At 54.6% G+C, this 21652-nt stretch overlaps 1 protein-coding gene across 1 annotated transcript in view; it reads left to right on the top strand.

The window, feature by feature from the left end:
• The window catches only part of TGFBI (transforming growth factor beta induced), a 36196-nt gene that overhangs the window by 13530 nt on the left and 1014 nt on the right, over window positions 1–21652 (top strand). Inside the window, exons 3-14 of the mRNA XM_045285171.1 lie at window positions 3199–3263; window positions 4724–4884; window positions 5439–5603; window positions 5800–5946; window positions 8642–8783; window positions 11302–11514; window positions 12539–12676; window positions 13303–13448; window positions 14482–14618; window positions 15425–15555; window positions 18179–18303; window positions 19526–19628. Of these exons, the coding sequence (XP_045141106.1) occupies window positions 3199–3263; window positions 4724–4884; window positions 5439–5603; window positions 5800–5946; window positions 8642–8783; window positions 11302–11514; window positions 12539–12676; window positions 13303–13448; window positions 14482–14618; window positions 15425–15555; window positions 18179–18303; window positions 19526–19628 (1673 nt within the window). The remainder of the gene's footprint in view (window positions 1–3198; window positions 3264–4723; window positions 4885–5438; window positions 5604–5799; window positions 5947–8641; window positions 8784–11301; window positions 11515–12538; window positions 12677–13302; window positions 13449–14481; window positions 14619–15424; window positions 15556–18178; window positions 18304–19525; window positions 19629–21652) is intronic.

Here is a 21652-nt window from a genome sequence, read left to right as displayed (position 1 = left end):
CTGGGTTGATCTCGTCTTCAAATACTGCACTCCTCTGCTCTTTCACTGTTTTTTGGAGCTGGGGCTCAGACATCAGGAAGAAGAGGCTGGGCCAGCTTGGCTGGCCTCTCCTAGTCATGGTGTGAACTGCACCCAGGTGCACAGGATCTCCAAGAGACCCCGAGGACTTTGAGGGCAAGATCCCTGCCCGCTCCTGCTGTGCTTCTTTCCACACTCAGGAATTCCACAAGGTAGTTTGGGAAACTAAAGTTTCCATAGCTTGATCTGTGAGCCATCCCACCTCCCCAGAGAAGGACTGGGATCCCATGTATCGGTGGCCCTTGATTCCTTGGGTTCAAGGCTTAAAAAGCTCCTTGGGCTTAGCTGGGAGAAGCTGGCTGCCAGAGACTGGCTTCCCACCAGCATGCCCACAGCTGTCCCAGACGGTGCAGAGATGGGTCACCTAAGAGTGGATGTGATTCCGTGACAGCGAATCTTTTTCTGTCCGTTCGCCACACTTGTGAAAGGTGAATTTGAAAGGGATTTGAAGAGCGTCTCGTTTAGCTTCACCCCATTTTTTGGACCAGGAAGCTGAGGACCCAGCAATAGACTTTCAAAGTCACCCTGCAAGTTCATAAGTCTCCTGGCGCTAGTACGCTTTCTCTTGCACCACACGGCTTTGGAAAAGTTGCAGCAAGAATCAAATATTACTTCCATTGCAGAAGATGACTTTAATTGCCAAAGATGAAGTTGGAGGTCAGCCAAGGTCATCCTGGAAGCCACCAACCTATTGAGCCCGCAGCCCAGAGACGAACAAACAACATCTGTCTGGGAAGACCTGCAAGGAGGGTGCTCCTTAGGGACAAGGAGAAGGAGACTTGTCTCGACTTGTCTCGTGTACTTTGGATCTGCTGTCGGGAGACCAGTCCCTGGAAAAGGACCTCATTAGTCAAGTGGGAAACAAGTAAGGTCCTCGACGAGATGGATTGGCAGTGGCTGCAACACTGAGCAAATCATGGGAACAAGGTGGTTGGTTCTGTTGGGCACAGAGCCGCCGCGGGTCAGAACGGACTCCACAGCTCTTACCTTCCAGCAAGAACAGAGGTGGACAGTTAGGAAGGACTGGGCGAGACGGAGGTGAGGCGGAGGTGGGCTCAGGAGGAGGAGAGGGTGGAGGGAGCCGGGAGAGAAGGAAGTACTGGCCTGTCACACCTCAGTCATTTCTTGGGGATCCTATTCTTACCAAGGGCCACCAGCAGCGTCCTGGCTGCCTGAGAATCCTCGGGAATCTGTCTTGGGAACAGGCCTCTGGATAGCCGATGAACCAGGTTTTTATGCACATGGCTGCCGAGAATTCCTTGAGAGGCCTTCAGCTGAATTAACTGGAGCAAAATGTCCCGAACACCCTTATTTCCTCCCTCAGCTCTTTAAGGGTCATATTGCTTGCCTGCCAGACCTCGGGTGACATCACTAGACACCCTGGGAGTGTCCCACAGTGAGGAGCTCTGTGGTAGAAGCCACTGCAATCCAAGCCCGACTGTGTGCATGTCCACACGTGAGGCAAGCAGAAGAACACAGCCGGGCGCATCTGTTCCTGGGCCACCCAAGAGAGGCTGTGCTCATGCTGCGGACGCAGGGGTGCAGGGGCAGCCCTAGACAGGACATGGGTGTTGGACTTGAAACAAGCCTTTCTTAAACCAGCTGCTGTGAAGTTGACCCCAACTGGTGGTGACCTCATGTGTGTCAGAGTTGAACTGTGCCCCGTCGTTTCAATGGCTGGTTCTTTGGGAGGTGGATTGCCAGGCCTTTCTCCCGAGGTGCCTCTGGGTGGACTCGGTGAGCAACTGAGCCTGTTCACGGTTCGCACATCCCATCCCCTGTAGGTTTTTAGGTCATTGGTCTTCTCACACTCTTGTTGTAATTCTGAGGGGCTTTGGACAGCTGGGTCTCTTCATTGTAGCTCTCTCAACGCACTAAAAGAGTCCCCCTAGTAAATGGTTCATGACCGACTGACTGAGTTAGGAGAGGGGATGTTTTCAGCCTTCCTGATCCGATGTTTTCAAGGGTTAAGATGGTGCAGCAGTCTTGTTTTCACACCCATGCAATGGGTCCTGCAAACTGGCAAGACGGGTTGCCCAGAGGGTCCCTCCAGGAGCCCTGGTGACGGGTGGCTCTGCTGGGGGGCTGCTGATCTCAGGGTCATCCATTCAAAACCACCAGCTGCTCAGCCAGAGAAAGACAATGCTCTCTATTCCTGTACAAAGTCACAATCTCAGAAACCCCTGGGGGCAGTTCTACCCTGCCCTGTGGGATCCCCACGAGTCAAAATGGACTCTGAGTCAGAACTGACTGCGTGGCAGTGAGTGAGTCTGATGATGGAATGGTCAAAGGACTAAAGATGTGGGGAGCTTTTTGCTATATAAATCTTTACCTATTTAAATGTTTCAAGAAGTACCAAAGATTAAAACAAAATATCTTGACAAGAGGCGGTTGATTTGATTCCATGGGTCTGAAATACTCCAAATAGGCCAATGCTGAAGTCTATGAATGGCCCCCAGGGCCGGTGGGGGGAGGATATGGGGGGAGGGGGAGTTGGGTTAGGTTAAGGGGGATGAAACCATTTAGAAGTGGATAGTGATGATAGTTACACAGCTGAGTGGATGTATTTGTATTTCACTGCAGTAATTAAAAAAGATGTGCTCTAAGTGTGGTGGTAAAATCTGAGAGAGGAAAAATGCCATTAAATCAGAGAGCTGAAAGTAACCTGAGGGATTTAACCTAGAGCCGCTTCATGACGCAGACAGCTGTGTTATAGCTGAGGCAGGGGAATGCCCGTGAAAAGGATCAGACTAGCGGAGTCCCATTTAGTTGTGGCAGACCCTGAGCCAGAACTCTCGGTGCGAGGCTCTTTGATTCCTGGCACTCACAAACACTCGCCACGGAGTTTCTCAGGAAGGATCCGTCATGGAGATGGAGATGCTGACCCTCTGGTTCCCAGGTGGTCTGCTGTCGGGGCTGGGTGGCAGCTCTTGGGGACATTCCACGAGACTGCAGCGTGCCTGGCCTCACAGATGAGCTCCCAGAGCAGGACATCTCACTGCATCCTCCTCTTCCTCGGTCATGGAGGCGAGGCTTCCTGAGCGAACACAATCCAGACGACGGAAGGAGGGAGCCAAGCCCCGCCCCGCCTAATAACCCATGGGTGTGGTCTCATTACAGAGTCATCAGCTACGAGTGCTGTCCCGGATATGAAAAGGTCCCAGGCGAGAAAGGCTGCCCAGCAGGTGAGTAGCCAGGCCCTGCCTGCCCATGCGATGGGCAGCAGTCTCCACGGGGGCTGTGGATGAAGGCGGTGTTGGCATGCTCCCCAAGTGCTTACTGGCCTCTGGGCTCCAGCAAGGGGCAGAGGAAGGAAAGCTGGTCCTTCTTGGCCAAACTCTGCTCAACACACTAACTGGTGGGATAGACTCTAAGTCTGACCTCTCTGTTTTCTCACCAGATCCAGGCTCCTCAGCCTTGTTTCTGGCTGGAAGGGTTTCGAAACAGCAGGTTGACCTGGTGGCTCACCAGCTTCTGACAGCCCTGATAGGGAGCAAGTGTGATTGGCTTGATCTCTGGCTGGGGTGGGAACACCAAGCCACCCGTCCTCCTTCTGCCAATTTGTGGCCCATGGGAGCCCCATGGGAAACTGAGCCAGAGTCATCAAAGGGAACCCATGTGGCTGTGTTCAGGCCAGAGGCAGCCAGGCACACGTAGTCAAAGCCTTTCATTCGGTCTCACTAGGGCTCGTATGGGATCCCTGGTGCCATGGCGGACTGCACGTTGGGCTACTAACTGCCAGGTGAACAGTTCAAAACCACCAGCCACCCCTTGGGAGGAAGATGAGGCTTTCTGCTCCCATAAAAGAGTTACAGTTGGAAATCGCAGGGGCAGTTCTACCCTGTCCTGTAGGGTCACCATGAGTCAGAATTAGCTTGATGGCAGTGAGGAGGGAGGGACTTTTGCAGAAGAGTCTTGTAACTTGGAAATACTAGTTATTTTATCAGTCAAGAAATTAAGGCTTTTTTTTTTTTTTTTTTTAAGAAAGGGAGCAGTTTGTCGAGTGCCAGGGTCACCAGGAGGGACTGGTTACCTGTCTGGGCTGGGGCTTAGGCACTTCTTGCGTCAGTGCAAGGACAACACTGGGGACATTGGAGCTAGAAAAGGAAAAAGCCCTTTCAAAGAGGAGCTCAACCCCGCCCCCTGCGTTTGCTGCATCTTTTGGAATACACACTGATCTCACTGCCCACAGAGCAGGCTTTCTAAACTTCAGGTGATGTTTAGGGAAGAATGAGATAGTGTTTGCAAAGATACAAGGTACCTCTGGAGAGGTGTGAAACGCTTTCATTCTAATAAGGGCCTCTAGGGAAGCAGTTACAACAACTAGGTAAATCTACAAGACCAGTCTGTGGTAGGAGACTTGCTCCCAGCATGCATTCTTGCCTGCACCATCGAAATGTCTATGAACAAAGCTGTTATCTGCTATGGTCCAACTGATTACAAATGATCCATTCGATGAGTTCCAGCAGGAAGCATTGGACTTACTATTTAAGGTGCGGGTGACAAGCATGAAGTCCCTTGTTAATAGATTGGCTTTGGGGCCCCCTAAACATTTCCTCCCCCATCTTCATCCAAAGAGGAAGGCGTGATCTGGTTGGGGTGAGACCCCCACAATCCCCTTCCTCTCTGTTCTCTGCCCTTGCAGCCCTCCCGCTCTCAAACCTTTATGAGACCCTGGGAGTTGTCGGGTCGACCACCACTCAGCTGTACACGGACCGCACAGAGAAGCTCAGGCCGGAGATGGGAGGACCCGGCAGCTTCACCATCTTCGCCCCCAGCAATGAGGCCTGGGCTTCCTTGTCGGCTGTGAGATAACCTCCTTCTGCCCCAGGGACCCTTATTGGGAACTTCCTTGCTTCCCAGAAGGGTGGGCTGGTGGGTGTGAAGAATGGGGCTTCTGTCAGTGTTCTCCTGATTTCCTGTTGTTCCCAGAAACCTCTTCCGTTACTTCTTAAACAAAGCCATGAACTTGAATTAAAATACACCTCACCAGGGTGCTTCCAAGGAGCCCTGATGGCATAGTGGTGACTCATTGGGCTACTAACCGTAAGGTCTGCAGTTCAAGACCGCCAGTGGCTCTATGGCAGAAAGACAGGGCTTTCTCCTCCCATAAAGAGTGAGTCTCAGAAACTCACAAGGGCAATTCTCCCTGCCCTATAGGGTTGCTGTGAGTTGGAGTTGACTCGATGGCAGTGACCGAGTTTGAGATGTTGCTTCAAGGCCCTGTTAGTTCCGTGGGACAGGCAGACCTTGCTGCGTCCTGGGGAAAGACCCTTGGCCGACTGGGGGCTGGGGTCCATTGCGGCTTCAGAGGCATGGGTTCAGGAGCCACTCCATTGTCACGCTGTGCTTCCTTCTAGGAAGTACTGGACTCCCTGGTGAGCAATGTCAACATCGAGCTGCTCAATGCGCTTCGGTACCACATGGTGGACAGACGGGTCCTGACGGATGAGCTGAAACATGGCATGTCGCTCACCTCTATGTACCAGAATTCAGACATTCAGATCCACCATTATCCCAATGGGGTAAGGGAATCTCCACTGACTCCTTCCTCTGCGTCTTTGTGCCTGCTACTCCTTGGCCCTCCAGTCCCATAGGCATGAGCCCCACCCCTGCTGCTGTGTTCAGAAACACGGTTCCTACTTACTGCTTTCTCTCCCAGGAGCCCTGAGGCTGTGCCTGTGATGTGTTCATGGCTTCTCCTTGCTTCTTCTCTGGCAGATCGTAACTGTCAACTGTGCTCGGCTGCTGAAAGCCGACCACCACGCCACCAATGGTGTGGTCCACCTCATCGATAAGGTCATCTCCACCATCAGCAGCAACATCCAGCAGATTATTGAGATTGAGGACACCTTCGAGACCCTCCGGGTGAGGCACAGAGCGTTGCTCACCCAGGCTCAGATGGGACCACGTCCGATGCGGGAGCAGTAGACACTGTCTCATAGAGCAAGTTTCTCCAAAGGCGCATGCCAACCCAACCCCCTAGTGGCTCTGTATAGGGTTTTCAGGACTAGCTCAGTAAGGCCCAGGCAGCTGCATCTTTTTCCCGAGGAGCAGCTGGTGGGTTTCAACCACTCACCTTGTGGTTAGTAGCTCCCCACCTCCCTCACCCATGAGCCCATCAGCATGACGAAGGAGCCCTGGTGACTTCGTGGTTACACAGTGGGCTGCCAACTTGCACGGTCAGCCGTGAGAAACCACCAGCCACTCCACGGGTGAAAGAAGAGATGTTCTACTCTCTTACCGTCTCGGAAATCCAGTAGGGCGTCTCTACTCGGTGGGTCTCTCTATGGCAGCAACGTTGGAAACATGGAGAAGCCACTAACTAGTTACTCGGCTTGGCCACAAGGAAACCTCATTGTCATTACCTGTGAACGCCCCTCTGGCCGGCTTCTCTCTTGGAAAGTGTTCTTCCCTTGACTCCCTGTAGAACAGAGCTCCGGGGGTTGCAGCTGCAGCTGGACCGAGTCCTCAGCGCCCTGGGCTGCCTGGCTCTGCACTGTCCGTTCCAGAGAGAGGAGGGCCCTTCCTTCCAGAATAGAAGGCCTCTGGGGTTGCATGATGCCTCAGGACCACACACCACACACCACACACCCCACCCCCAACCTCTCCCAGCCCTCGGCATATTCCTCTGGGGCCCAGACCAGCAGAGCAGTCCCTATTGTGGGTGCAGGAAGCTGGGGGTGGATTTCTGGCCTAGCATCTGGCCGCTCTGTGACCACAAGAATACGGTTCCTTCCCCTGCCAGCAGGCCTGGGTCTTCCAACTGGAGGAGCAAGCAGGCATTCCTCAGGAGGAGGAAGTGGACACAGGGTTTTTGCCCTGAATCAAAAAGAATGTTCCAACCACAAAGGCGGCTCCGTGGGGTGGGGTGGTTCTTCCCCTGGAGATCCCTAACACAGAAAGACAAACACCCCCAGACTGCCTACTATTACTGTGGCGTCAGGAGGTGGCAGGCAGCTCTGAGCCCTCTCTGGAGGGCCCTGCAGACCCTGGCTCTCTAAACTCTCTCCCTATCTCTGCACTGCTCCCAAGTCACTCGGAGGTCAGGGGTCTGCAAGGGAATGTCCTCCTGCCACGTGAGTGGCACGTGTGTTACTGAGCAGTTGTTGAGCCCCTGGGGTACCTGCTTCTCCAAGTTTTCCACTGCCGTAAGCTCGCTTCCAGCTCTTAGTGACCCATGGGACAGAGCAGAACTGCTGCCCTGGGTTTCTGAGACTTTCGATCTTCACAGGAGCAGACAACCTCCTCTTTCTCCCATGAAACAACTGGTGGGTTCAAACCACTGACCTTGTGGGTTGACAGCTCAATGGGTAGCCAGCCCAGTAGGCCAGGGCTCCTCAGAATGTTTAGATCTGATGAATATCCCTTCTTCCCCTTTGACCTCCCTAACTCCCATTATGTCTTCTTCCAACACCTGTGGATCAGGCACCCCCTACTTCCTGGGCATTCTTCTGTGTAGGAGGAGCCCTGGTAGCATCCTGGGCTATATGGTGGGCAGCTTACCTCAAGGTCTGCAGTCTAAAACCAGCGGTCAATCCACAGAACAAAGAGGAGACTTTCTACTTCCACAAAGAGTTGAGACAGAGTGTCAGAAACCCACAAGGGGCAGTTCCACCCTCCAAGGGTTGCCAAGGTCAGAAATGACTCATTGGCAGGGAGTGAGTTAGTCTGTGTGCTGGAAACATAGAGGTGAGTAAATCGAGCTAATCGGGGACCTCATGGAGTTGATCTCCTGTCCAGGGTGACAGACAATACACACAGAAACCAGACCAGCCACCACAGGTGGTAAGAAACATCAGAGAGTGAGCACGTGCTAAGCAGGGGACACCAAATGGGACTGAGTGGTGAGGACTGTCGGGAGAGAGAATATTGAGCGGAGGTCTAAATAATGCCAATGGGCCAGGCATACACCATGGTGGGACAAGAGCACAGGAGAGGGCCTGAGAGTGAGGAAACGGCTCGGCCAGGGGCAGGGACAGCAAGCAGAGGCCCATGTGGCCAGGGGAGGAGAGGGCAGGCTTGTAGACCAATGGCTTGGTCTCTTCCTGAGAGTAGTCAGAAGCCATTGCTGCTTGTCAAGGGTCTTCTGTGGAGAACTCATTCTGCAAATGTGATCTTTAATCTCCAGGGGCCCACAGAGATCATTCTGAGGGGGCATCGCCTCAAAATGTTTATGGGGAAATTCCATGAGCTCTGGATTCCATTTCTCTACAAATACCTTCTTGTAGCAGTGAGAGGGCAGCAGGTAGTGATAATAAGGCATCCTGGGAGAGGTGGCATTTATTAAAGGGCCTAAAGGACGGTTAGAGAAGCAGGAGGGAAGGACGGAAGAGCAGCAGGGCTAAGCTCTAGAGGCAGATCCATCCGTGTGGCAAGCACTCAGAGGAGGCAAGGCCCTGAGGCTGTGCTAGGAGGGCAGCACTGGTTGGGTTTTCCATCTTGGAACACCTTGAGTCCTTTGGGGAATGGTGAGATAGAGACAGACAGAGAGAGAGAAGCTATCATAAAAGAATCCCAGGGGCTGCTTGGAGCATTCCACCCTCTCTACTTTGCCCCACAGGCTGCTGTGGCTGCATCTGGACTCAACACCCTGTTGGAAAGTGAGGGCCAGTTCACACTCCTGGCCCCGACCAATGAGGCCTTCGAGAAGATCCCGGCTGAGACCTTGAATCGGATCCTGGGGGACCCAGAGGCCCTAAAAGGTGAGCCCCCCTTGCCTCTTGCTGCAGCCAGACAAGGCCCAAAGCCCATGGGAGCGCAGGGTGGATGTGTCACGTGCCAAAAGGTGACTCAGCATATCCACCACACAAGTAGCTTGCGGGCCAGCCCACCCCGTGCTCTTCACTGGCTGTGTCTCGGCAGAGGCTAAAGCAGAGCCCAGCCCTGGCCCTGAGGGGCAGGTGTGCGTGGAATCTAACAGACTTTGTCTAGGGACCCAGCTGAGCTGAAAGAGGGGCCAGGCCGAGGCCCAGGGCCAAAGAAAGCCCTAACCAGACATCAAAGAGCTAAAGGTGCAAGGATCAAAGCCAGAGCAAGGTGATAGGAGGCTGAGTAACATGTCCTTGAAAAGGAATCCCTGGCAAGCCTTTAACCCCTCCTCTGCCCTGTCTCTCAGGGGCAGGGGTGTCTTCATTGATCATCCAAAATTGGTGCTGAAAACTGCTACCAGTCCACTCTTGTCTCTCCGGTGTGGCCACCCAGCCCTCACGGAGCTCTGAGTTAGACCGAGCGCTGACGGTTGCTGGCATAGGTTTGGGGCAGGTGGGGAGGGGGAGAAGGGGGCACGGCACAGGTTGCAAAATGCATTAGGAGAAGCTAGGGGGCCAGGCTCCGTCCAGCCCTCCACCCTGCCCGCTCCAACTCCAGGGCCTCTGCTGGGTGGTTGGCATTACCGATCCTGGCAGTGGAGCAAGGGCTAACCGGCTGTCTGTGATCTCTGAACCCCTGGGAAGTGGAGTGGGCCCCAGGTTCCCTCTGTAATCCCCACCACACTTTTCCTCCCCAAGGTAATCCTGGAGTGACTTCATTTCTCTGGACCCATTCACGTCTGCCTCTATAATGTCCTACATGAAGTCCCTAATGCATTTAGACACCCCGTAAATTTCCATTTTGATTGTCTTCTTTCCAGTCACATGGGGATGGGAAGGGGCACGTTTCTGAGCAGGGAGGAGGAACTAGTGTCTCGCAGAGGTGTGTGTGTGTGTGTGTGTGTGTGGGAGTGGGGGGGACTGAGACCCCACCCGGCAACGCAGTGCAGCCTTTGCCTCCAAGGAAGTTAAAGTCTAGTGGGAAGGACAGGCTCAGAGCAGGTCGTTGGGACCTGAGTGAGTGGGTGCAGGGACAGGTACTCCCCCACCTCCCGGGGGCATGGAGGCAGGGACTGGGGCACACACAGCCTGAGAGGTCCCAAGGCTTCCTGGAAGTGAGACCAAGGTGCCAGTCGGCTTGTTTTACTTTTCTTTGAGAGTTGATGTGCCCCTGCAAACACATTTTTGTAACCTTTATGGGCAAAAAGACTCATCCTGGGGAACCAGTTAGCTCAAAGCAAGGGCCCTCTGTCTCTTGGGCTGGGGCCGCTAGACTTGAAGGAAGAGGACTTCGATTCCTCCGGGGGCCTTTTCCTTGCCGTCACTCGCAGCTTGGCACACGGACAAGGGAGCAGCGTTGGGCTAGTGTGCCCTGTTTGATGACTGGCACCCAGCCATCACCCTCCCTCCACCCCTCCCGGCCCTCAGCTTTCTTGGTCGTGGCTCTAATCCCCCAGGCCTAGACTTCCCTAGCAGGAGCCGCTTGCACCTGGTGGGTTCTGGTCCGTGCTGGCTTTGGAAGCCACTCACCACGGTGGCTGGTGTGGGAGCCGGCTGACTGACGGGGCAGTTTTGGTTCCCACCCTGGAGGTGACGGGGCAGTTTTGGTTCCCACCCTGGAGGTGAATTGAAACTCAGCCTCTCTGGTGAGAACTTAAGGCAAAGGGCCTTGGAGAGTGTGGGGAGCCGCAGCTTGGGAACTGGCTCTGCCTGGGCGGGTGGGAGGCCCAGGCTCTTTGGTTGGTCCTTGTGGCTTGGGACTAGGGGCACATCCTCTTTGATTGGTCCTGACTGCTTCCTGAGTCTGGCTTCTCAGAGTCTCTGAGCTGATGAAACCCATTGCCGTCCAGCCGATTCTTGCCTCCCCCCCCTCGAGGACTGGTCCCACGAGGTCTCCATGGAAGGCTCTCTCACTAATCGGAATCTGCCCTTGGCTGCAGTCCTGCGCTTTGCCTGCCAGGTTTCATACCTTTATTGAGAGCAGTGTATAAAAGGTCTCATGGTCAGCTCATCGGAGTTTCCCCCTTAGGCCTGAAGAACATAGGCACCTTCAAGTTCAGATACGAATAAACTCATGGCAACCATTTTTTGAGCATCTGCCCTGCAGTCAAACACTGTGCTGTAGGTCTCCCGTTCAGAATTTCCATTCAGCCTGGCAACAGCCCTCAGAGGCAAATGCCATTTTACTCCACCACACTCAGGAGACAGCTGAGACTCCAAGTGATTAATTCAGTAACTTGCCCAAGGTCCCCAGCTGGCAAGTTCCCAGGCTTCAGTTCAGACGCAGGCCGTCTGACCACACAGCCCCGGCGAGTTTATGAGGGCAGCAGGCAGCAGCAGGATCCAGACGAGCATCCTCCCAGCTGGCACCCAGGGTCAGCCCGGATTCAGCTGTGCCCTGTTTGGCCCCCAGACCTCCTGAACAACCACATCCTGAAGTCGGCCATGTGTGCCGAAGCCATCGTGGCTGGGATGTCCATGGAGACCCTGGAGGGCACCACACTGGAGGTGGGCTGCAGTGGAGACATGCTCACCATCAACGGGAAGGCCATCATCTCCAACAAAGACACGCTGGCCACCAATGGCGTGATCCACTACATCGACGAGCTGCTTATCCCAGACTCGGGTATGTTGGGCAGGCTCTGTGGGCCGGGCTGGCCCCTCTCGGGCCCCGGTCTCCTTGGCCATTCGTGGTGGCTGGACTGGAGGGAATTCAGGGGCACGTGAGGTTGCTTCCCCATCTAGGGGAGAAAGACGAGGCTTTCTGTTCCCATAACTCAAAAGGAGAAAGACAGGGATTTACAAGAGGTACAGTTTATAAACCCTCAGGGGCAGTTCGACCCTGTCCTATAGGGTCACTGTGAGTTGGCATTGACTCAAGGGCAGTGATTCAAGTCCTTGTCTAGACTCAGCTCAAAGCCTCTCAGGAGTGTCGCCCTGGGCCCTGTGGGTTTCAGCCAGGTTGTGGAGAATGGTAAGCTTCAGGCATGGAAGTCCAGACATTATCTTGGTGGCAGTGGGGGGCCACGGGAAGTGTCGTGGAGGGAGGAACTCGCTCACAGAGTCCTTTCCCAAGATCTGTCTGTCTGCTCTGTTTGCCCATAGAGGGCCATCAGCTGGCCCGAGAGTGTTTGCACTCTCGGGTATGCCCAACCCACTGGGTCACTGCCCCAGAGAGAAATGACTAACTGAACTTCAGCTGGTGTTTCATTCTGCATACAGGCCCCATCCCAGAATTTGAGGCAGGTGTGCTACCCAGAAGTAGAAGGACATAAAAAAAAAAAGGAAAAAACCCACCTTTCGTTCTATGGGTGCCATTGGCACTGTTGGCCATTCACGAGCTACGGCAGCCTTCCTTCCCCTCCAGTCTTAGGTGGATACTGGCCAAGCTGCCCCTGGGGCTTGGGAACAGCACCTGGGCCCTCCCCCTCCCTCTCCTCTGCCCAGCTGGACCATACTTCCCACTCCTGTCCAGCTGAGTTTTCTGGGCTACTGTCCCCCTGATGACAAACCTGCAGTACCCCAGCAGCTGCCGGCAGAGCTGTTGACTCACGAGATAACATTCCTGCTGATGAATGTCATGCACTCGGGTGCCTGGAGGTAATGAAAACAGGCTTGTAACTTGTGAAACCTCTTCTCCTGCCGTGTAGCCAAGACGCTGTTTGAGTTGGCTGCCGAGTCTGATGTCTCCACAGCCGTTGACCTTTTCAGACAAGCTGGCCTGGGCACGCATCTCTCTGGAAACGAGCAGTTGACGCTCCTGGCCCCCCTGAACTCTGTGTTCAAAGGTACGTGGATGGGGGAAGCACTGTGGTTGGCTGGCCAGTGAGGACTTCCACCCCACCCACTGCCACCTCCACCATCCCCTCCCCAATTTATAGCCCCCTCTGTCACGGACGCCCACGCTTCCAGCCCAGCCCAGCCCAGCCCAGCCCAGAAAGCGGTGTGAATTTATCCGAAACCGCTGAGCATCTGGTGTTGCACTTGGCAGCGCAGATGAAGCGTGTGGGGCCCCGTCCCTCCGTTCCTCCGCATGCCAAGGCCTGCGCCTGTCAGGAGAGGGGTGCCGGCCCTCCCTTTCTGTGTGCAGGACACCACACAGAAGCCAGAGGGAGACCAGTGCTGAGCTGTGACTCCCAACAAAGCAGAGAGCGTGGCCTGGTCATGGCCCTGCCTCCCCTCCCCATTGAAGGCCCTGCCCTCCCTCCCACCACACCTTCTGTTATCTGGACCTTTTCTTGTCTTTTCACCGAGAGATGCCAGATGTTAAGAGATGCTTGGCAGCCTTCCTTAATTTCTCAATCTCCCCAACCAAACTCAAGCAGGGACCCCTTTTTACCGACCCCGTCTCCCAGACCATTGTCTTCATTTCCGGTTCGGTCCCCTCTAAGCCTGAACACCCCTTCTCTAGCAGATGACACCCCTACCATCGATGACTCCACAAAGGATTTGCTTCTGAACCACGTGATTAAAAACCAGCTGGCCTCCAAGAATCTGTACCACGGACAGACCCTGGATACTCTGGGCGGCAAAAAACTGAGAGTGTTCGTTTATCGGAATGTAAGTTCTCCTTCCTACATCCTGCTCTGCCCTGCAGCCAGATGAGACCCCCACCCCCACCCCCGGGGAGGCACGGAGGCCTAAGTGCCTGGCTACTTAAGGGGGAGGTTCGCTGTTCAAGCCCACCCAGAGGTTCCCTGGAAGAGAGGTCTGGTGCCGTGAGAACCCCATGGAGCGCAGTTCCGCTCTGCTCAAGTGGGGTCACCGGGAGCCCAAATCAGCCCAGCAGCATGTGGCTCTCCTTCACTCCTCGCTGAGAAATGAGAGTGGTGTTCGCGCGAAAAGGGTTTGCAGCCCGCAGGGGCTCACGTGAGACCCGGCATCCAGCAAAGAAAAACGTCCAAGCCCACTGCCATCCTGTCTGTCCCAGGAGTGTACAACTTTACCCATGTTGACAGCCTCATGGCTGGTGGGTTTGAACTGCCTCGGTTTCCAACAAGAAGGAAATTATTTCTAGGAAGCCTGTCTGATCCCCACATGGGATGTTGCAGGAAGATCCAAGCTCCCTGTGTGACCGGGATGGCTAAGCAGCAGTGGGCTCTGAGAAGGGAGAGGAGGGGTCGGGGGTGTGAGTCCTACCGAGCGTCTGTGCTGAGAAACTGCTGAGCAGATGGCCACACAGCCCCTCTCAGTCCCGTCTCTCCATTCTCTTCTCTAACTTCAAACCCAGCATTGCCCTGGAGTGTCAGGCAAGAAGCACCACACAGCATGACCCTTGCCTGAGACCAGCCGGTGCCTTCGGGCTCTACCCAGTGAGAGCCATCTGGTCATTGCATCCTTAGGCTCAGTCTGTTGATGATGATTGAGGGACCTCCTGCAGTGTAGTGGCCCCTTCACAGGGGTTTGCTCTGACTGCCCGGGGACCTCTGCGATGTTCCTTCCTTAAGGATGCTCGCTGTGCCTCCCTTTTCTTTCCGGGAGAAAGCACAGCACTTTTTGCTAGCCTTACCCACCCACCCCAATATAGCATCATTGACGTGTGTGGCCCACACCAGGAACATGACCGGCTGTTCTCTGCCCCACTTCTGAGCAGAGCCTGTGTATCGAGAATAGCTGCATCGCTGCCCATGACAAAAGGGGGCGGTACGGGACCCTCTTCACCATGGACCGGGTGCTGACCCCCCCAATGGGGACCGTCATGGATGTCCTGAAGGGGGACCACCGCTTTAGGTAACTGGCTCCACCCCAGGGAAGGGATTTTGCCTAGTGTCGATGCTGGGACTGGACACTGGGCTTGGCTATGGGTCAAGTTCAAGTACACCCATCACCAGGGTTCACAGTGCCCTGGTGCCACCGTCCATGCAGGCTTGGGGTGTGATAGGATGAGGGTCACTTGGAGGGTTTAACAGGGAGCAAGGGTTACTTCTGGGAGTGCGGTGCTCACAGCCATGGGAACAGAGGGAGGGACGCTGTATTTATACCTGAGGGATAGTAAAAAGCCTCTCTCTCTCTCTCTCTCTGTCTGTCTCTCTCCTGCGGTCCTAGTTGAGCAGCATACTCGTGGTATTTATGAACTAGTCTCCTGCTCTCTGTGCAATGTTTGCTTACTGGTGTTGACATCGCTTGCCCCTCTCCAAAGAGTCCCCGTGTTTGTGTGTCTCCTTGTCCTGTGCTCTCTCCATTTCAGACTGTCTCACTCACTGCTCGGGGCTGTCACCTTGAATGTGCTGGCCTGTGACTGAATCTACCTGCCTCCCGCACACAGGACCTGGGAAGCCACCACACCTTGTCCTTCTGGGGCCCCGTGGCTCAGCTGGGGGCTGGGTCAGCCATGCCCCCGAGGGCTCCCTTTCCTCCTCCTAACTTCTGGCTGTCAAACTGCACTTAGCAGACGTGTCCCCTCTACAAGTGGGGAGGGTGTGAGGACCTGGAAGGTGTGCAGGTCTCAGCAACCTGGGCTCTGAGCACCCAGGGGTGAGGTGTTGGGTGGCAGTGCCCTGCCACAAGCAATGACTTTTCTGGGTATGCCTCCCCAGCATGCTGGTTGCCGCCATCCAGACTGCGGGGCTGACCGAGACCCTCCATCGGGAAGGGGTCTACACAGTCTTTGCTCCCACAAATGAAGCCTTCCAAGCCATGCCACCAGAAGAACTGAACAAACTCTTGGGTAAGGACCGGCCCAAGTACGTTTTCCAACTGTTATGAAATAGCTGTGGCTGCCCAGGTCCCGGGAGGAAGTGCGCTGCCCAGGGTTTGACAGAAAGGAGTCCGATAACAAGACAGCTTGTTGATCGAGGTGTGGACAGGGTGCAGGAGACGGCAAGGGGTGACAACACCCAGGAACTAGCAGCCTGTAGCAGCCCCGGGCCTGGGAGGGAGGGCGGCAGTCAGGGGAGGACAGCGGCCAGAGTCAGATGCAGTTCTATCCAGAACCATGGCACTGAAGCCATTGTGTGCCCCTATCTCCATCCCCATCCCCAGCTGCCTCGGGGGCCTACAATTCCCTGATGAAGGGATGACAACAGAGCCTGGATAACATGGTTCAAAGAGCTCAGCTTCCCAGGGTGCCAAGCTGGGTAGCAAAGAGCAAGAAAGGGGTTGAGGGTGTCCCACAACCCAGCAAGTCCCAGGGTCTGTTCCCCTCAGGGGACCAGTGGGAGCAACAATGAGGAAGCCATGTCCCCTGCATGAAACGTCCCTCAGGCTAAATGCTTTACAGAGAAGCTGAATGTGGCCCTCAGAGATTCAACAGAGGGCCGCCGGCCAACCAGCTTGGCTCCCCAACTCACCTGGCCAACCCCAAACTAAACTCACTCACTGCCCTGAGTCAGTGCTGACTCAGAGCAACCCCTCTCTGTGAGTTTCCGAGGGAGGCAGTGGCTGTTTACCGGAATAGAAAGCCCTGTCTCCCTCCTGCAGAGATGTGGGTGGTTTCGAACTGTCAGCCTTGCGGACCAAAGCCCAAGGAGTAATAATCACTACAGCTCCAAGAGGCTGGTGAATTTACCAGCAGATCGAGCTCTGGCAAGCTGCTTCACCTCTCCAGGCCTCAGTTTCCCCATTCACAACCTGAGGATGCTGAGAAGACCTTTGTCATTGTTTCAAGAGAACTAAATGGCATGGTGCTGGCAGTGGGGCGAGGTGGGGCCTGGGGCCTTTAGCTCCAATGCAGACCCCTAAGGGCCATTTCCACTCACTGTGGAAAGGTGGGCCCAGGGAGTAGGGCAGATCTTGGAGGAACCTGGGGCCCACACCACCTACGCCTCCCTTCCTGCCCCCGTGCGAGGAGAATAGACAGCTAGGGTTGCAGGCAGCTCAGAGCTGAATTTGTGTCTGGTTTAATCGTCTCTGCTGCTAAATGATTAGCCGGTGTCTATGGCGCCGATGCATATTGCCGACAAGAGGGGAGAAGTTCATTCTGAACATAAACCTTGCCGTGGGATTGCTCAAGGTGGGCTGAGCCTGCCTTCCTTCTATTTCATTGTCGGTCAGGTAGGAGCACAGTCCCCGGGATGGTGGGAGTGTGTGTGTGTGGGGGGGGGGGGGCAGTGGGGGTGATAACGATTAACGGAAAGTTTGGCAGTTGGAGTCCACCCAGAGAAAAACCTGAAGATCACCACCCAAAAAGGAAAAAAGCAACCAGCCGTCCAAAGCCCGACGGAACACAGTTCTACTGAAACATACCTGGGGTGCCCAGGGGTCAGAATCAACGTGGTGGCCAGTGGTTCTGCTGGTGTGTAGGAGATGAGGAACAGCACGGGGAACATTCCCCAGATAGCCCTGAATCAGGCCTGCTGGGTGCAGATGGGGCCAGCCGTACCAGATCTCTAGAGAAGGAGGTTTTTTGTCCCCCATGGCTGAAGTGACTCCAGACCTTCTGGAGATGTGTTTGTGGATGTTTTTGGAAAGGGTACCCTTGTGAGTTGACTGCCGATGAAACACTTGGTGGCACCATTCATGGCACTAATGCGAGTGTGTCACCAGCCAAGTGAACAATGCTCCAGAAGGCTCTGAAGCTTAACTCTGGTCTCAGTTTCAAGATGCTGGATAGAGCTCTCCGTAAGCCCCAGGGGAAATTCCACCATCCGACTGGAAGTGTAAGCTTGTGAGGCAGCCTCATTGGGCAGGAGAGCTTTCAAAAGTGCCTCCCACACTTAATTCAGGAAATGCCTGTCCACCTTTATGAGCAATGGGATGCTCTTCCCATCGGGGGAGGGTGGAGACACTGATGCCGGCTGGAAGGAATGTCGAGGTGAGACACAGTGAGTGCACCCCCTCGGCTCTGACCTCATCAGCTCCGCGGCTCCTCCAGACGGCAGCTGTTGAGTCTCATGTGAGTTGGCCCTTCAGGAAACAGCCATCTCAAACAAGCGCTGCCTTTGGTAGAATGTGTAAATATGTCACCGCAGTGTCGGCACATTGGGAGCCACGCTGGTAATGACACATCCTGGTAATGACACATCCCAGATGCTGACTGGGGAAAGATCCCTGGCTTTCCCAGCAAATAGTTAGCTCACGGAAACACGAGTCAAGCTCACAGAGGGGTATGGATTAACTCCTCAGCTGCCAGGGCACTCAGCATGGCTGAGCACAGCTAGCCAGCATTTGAGGGGGCACCGTCATGGCAGCCACGGACCACGATGCCAGGCGTGGTGGGTCACAGGCTGAGCACAGGTGGGTGCCCAGAACTGACTGCTAGCAGGCAGGGAGTTCTCCGTCGCACTTCACTGAGCCCTCCTTGACCCTGCCAGTCACCGGCCGTGGGATTAACTCTGCGGGCTCTTTCTCAGGAAATGCCAAGGAACTTGCCAACATCCTGAAATACCACATTGGCGACGAAATCCTGGTTAGCGGAGGCATCGGGGCCCTGGTGCGGCTGAAGTCTCTCCAGGGCGACAAGCTGGAAGTCAGCTCGGTGAGTGTGCCCTGCCACCCTGGGGTCAAGGTGGAGCTGACCCCCAGCCTGGTGCTAGATACAGACCGCTGTCCGTGCAGACTCTGAATGCATTTCATCCACCAAACCAGTTGCCATGGAGTTCATTCCAACTCTTGGTAACCGCATGTGCGTACGTCAGGGTAGAATTGGACCCCAGACGGTCTTCAGTGTCACACAGAGCAAAAGGACCTACAGGGAAACTGAGTGAGATTGCCGTTAGATGTAAGAACTTCCAGATTTGCAAGAGCCTACAGCACATGGGTTGGCCTCTGCGAGAGGCTGTTAGATCCTCGTTATCTTAAGAAGGGAATGGTCATTGCCCTCACGTCAATTGTAACAGGCAATTGACCACGGATCCCCAGAGAACAGTGCCCTTTCTGTACCGAACTCCAGACTCTGGGGTTCACTGAGCGGAACCAGACCCTCTCGAGAGGCTCTGTCCATTCACCAGAACGTGGCCTGTGAGCCTCTCCTTGGTCTGCCTGTTGCTAAGACACAATCTGCTTTGGAGCTATGCTTAGTGGGTCCCCCTAGGAGAGAACAGAGAGCCGGCCCACTTCTGGGGTCCTGCCGGAGACCTCACTGTGTCCATCACTGACCATCCTGTGCACCAGGGGCCAGTCTCTGCCCTGTCTCTTCCTGCTCTCTCCTGGCCACCAGCTGTGTCATTGTTGATCAGCATCAGTAGCTGGGAAGACCTGCCAGCCCCTGGAAGCTCTCCCAGCATCTAGGGGCGGGGGCCGCAGTCCTGTCTATTGCAGGCTTCCGTTCTCCGTCCCTCCCTTGAGTGCAGGGTATGGATCTGAAGTAGCTTTCCTTCGGAGGGTAGAAATAGTCTGTGGGGCTCATGGTGCCATGGGAAGAGCCCTGCACACAGAGCTGGAGGCCTGACTTCTGCCCTAGCTGTCCCACCCAAGGAGCGTTCTCTTCTGTTAAATGGGTCACTTTCACCTGCCCTCCTCACCAGCCGTGTTGCGAGGGTGAGGTGAAGTCCCATCTGAGAACCTGGTGTGATTGTGATGCGCTGAGTCCACACCCAGGGCAAGAGCGAGCCCCTCCCTACACACACTGAAAGTCTGTTGAGGGTCAGTGTTTCCTTCAGCAGATTATACGGATACTTAACACAGGACCTGACATAAATAAGTGTTTGGGTAAATAAACACGCTGTGCATTCAGTGGTCACTGTCTCTGCTTCCTTTAGAAAAACAATGCAGTGTGTGTCAACAAAGAGCCCGTTGCTGAAACTGACATCATGGCCACCAATGGTGTGGTCTATGCCATCACCAGTGTTCTGCAGCCTCCAGGTGAGTGACTACCTGGCCCCAAAGCACTGTTTCTCTCCCGGTCCACACCTGCTTCTTCTCCACAGGTGGCAGCTGGTGCTCAGACTGTGCCTCTAGGCATCCCTGTGGCTGATGGAAAAGTGAGGGTCCATTACAACCGACAAAGTAAACCTGAGATGTGCAAATCCCAGGGACAAGCAGATGGAGTCTGGGCCCCCACTTAACTCTAGCCCCGATTCAATAACAGTTCTGATAACATGGCCCTGCTCAATTCTCACCTTTATGAAATGATCATGAAGATCAGGGTGCTCCAGCAAGGTCTGGTGAAGAAAGTAGATGGTGCCCAGTTATCCATTGGAATCATGACTGGGGTCTTAAAGGCTTGTCATAAAACAAGTAGCCATCTAAGCTAGGAGTCAACTAAGTCCACATGGAAGAAGCATGCTTGTGTGATCCAAAGAGGACAATTGCATATTGAAATATGACACAGGGAAAAGTATCAGAACTAAAATTATGAAAACCCAATTTGTAGAGGACAGTGGGAGCCCAAAACCCATCTGCAGAGGATCTAGTCAGACTGGGCCACTGGCGGATCTGCTCTAGCCACAGGCCAGAGTCTTGAACAGACTTGCTATTAGGTGGAGACCGTTGTAATCTTGATTATACTGGATACTGGGCAGTTGACCTCCCTATAGGCCCATAGCAACCTTATGCACCACAGAACAAAACCCTGCCCAGTCCTGTGCCATCCTCACATTTGCTCCTATGCCTGAGCCCACGGAGGCAGCAGTGTCAATCCACCTCCTCGGGGCCTTCCAGTCCTTTGCTGCCCCTCCCTTTTAACAAGCATCATGTCCTTCTCCAGAGACTGGTCTCTCCTGACAGTATGGCCACAGTATGGCAGATGAAGTTTGGCCATCCTAACCTCTGAGGAGCACTCTGGCTGTACTTCTTCCGACACAGATCTGCTTGTCCTTTTAGCAGTTCATGGTACTGTCAGTCTTCTTCTCCAGCACCATCATTCAAATGCATCCATTCTTCTCCAGTCTTCCTTATTCAGTGTCCAACTTTCACATGCAGATGATGCAACGGAGGATACCTGGCTTGGGTCAGGCACACTTTAGTCCTCAAAGTAACATCCTTGCTCTTCGGTACTCTAAGGACGGTTTGTGCAGTGGGTTTACCTACTGCAACACATCATTTGACTTCGAGGTTTGTTGCAGGTGTCTCACAACAAAAACCAGCCCACTGCTGTCGTGTCCATTGTGACTCTTAACGCCATCGGACAGGATAGCGCTGCTCTGTAGGGTTCCCGGGGCTGTAAATCTTCACAGAAGCCAACGGCCTCAGCTTTCTCGCTAGGAGTATACTGGTGGGTTTGAACTGCTGACCTTAGGGTTGTCGGTCCAGTATTATCACCAGGGCCCCTCCCATTGAAACATAGCCCAGTTGTTTATACACATATGGATGCTGGGAGTGTGGTTCCAAGCATTGCCTATAGAGATCCCCACCTGCAGTGTGCTCGATTCCAACTCTTAACCACACTGGAGGACAGTGTAAACTGGCCCCATCGCGTTTTCTGTGATCCAATCTGTACGAAAGGGGCCCGCTGGTGTAATGGTTAGTGCGGCTGCCAACCAAGGGATCAGTCGTTCAACCCCCTGAGAACAGACCTGTGATCTGCTCCCGTAGAGGTGACAGCTTAAGAAAGGAACCCTATGGGGTCCTTTTGTTCTGCCCTATGAAGGGGCCCTTCGGGCACGGTGGGTTGCCAATTGGTCAGCTGTTCAAAACCACCAGCCGCTCCTCAGGAGAAAGATGAGGCTGTGAAGAGTCACCGTCTCGGAAACCCACCTGGGCAGTACTACCCTGTCCGATAGGGCTGCTGGGAGTCGGACTGGACTCGGTGGCCGTGAGGTGCCATGGGGTCGGGCTGAGTCAGAATTGGCCCTGTGGCGCACGACAGCAATCTTTGCTGGTCATCTCCTCCGCTGGAGCGGCTGGTGGGTGCAAATGACGGATCGTCGGTGCCATGGTCCCACAGG

The sequence above is a fragment of the Echinops telfairi genome, unplaced genomic scaffold, assembly GCF_000313985.2.
Source record: "Echinops telfairi isolate 266 unplaced genomic scaffold, ASM31398v2 ScPeMD7_7469;HRSCAF=8507_1, whole genome shotgun sequence".
Lineage (NCBI taxonomy): Eukaryota > Metazoa > Chordata > Mammalia > Afrosoricida > Tenrecidae > Echinops > Echinops telfairi.
This window is presented reverse-complemented; position numbering and strand designations above follow the sequence as displayed.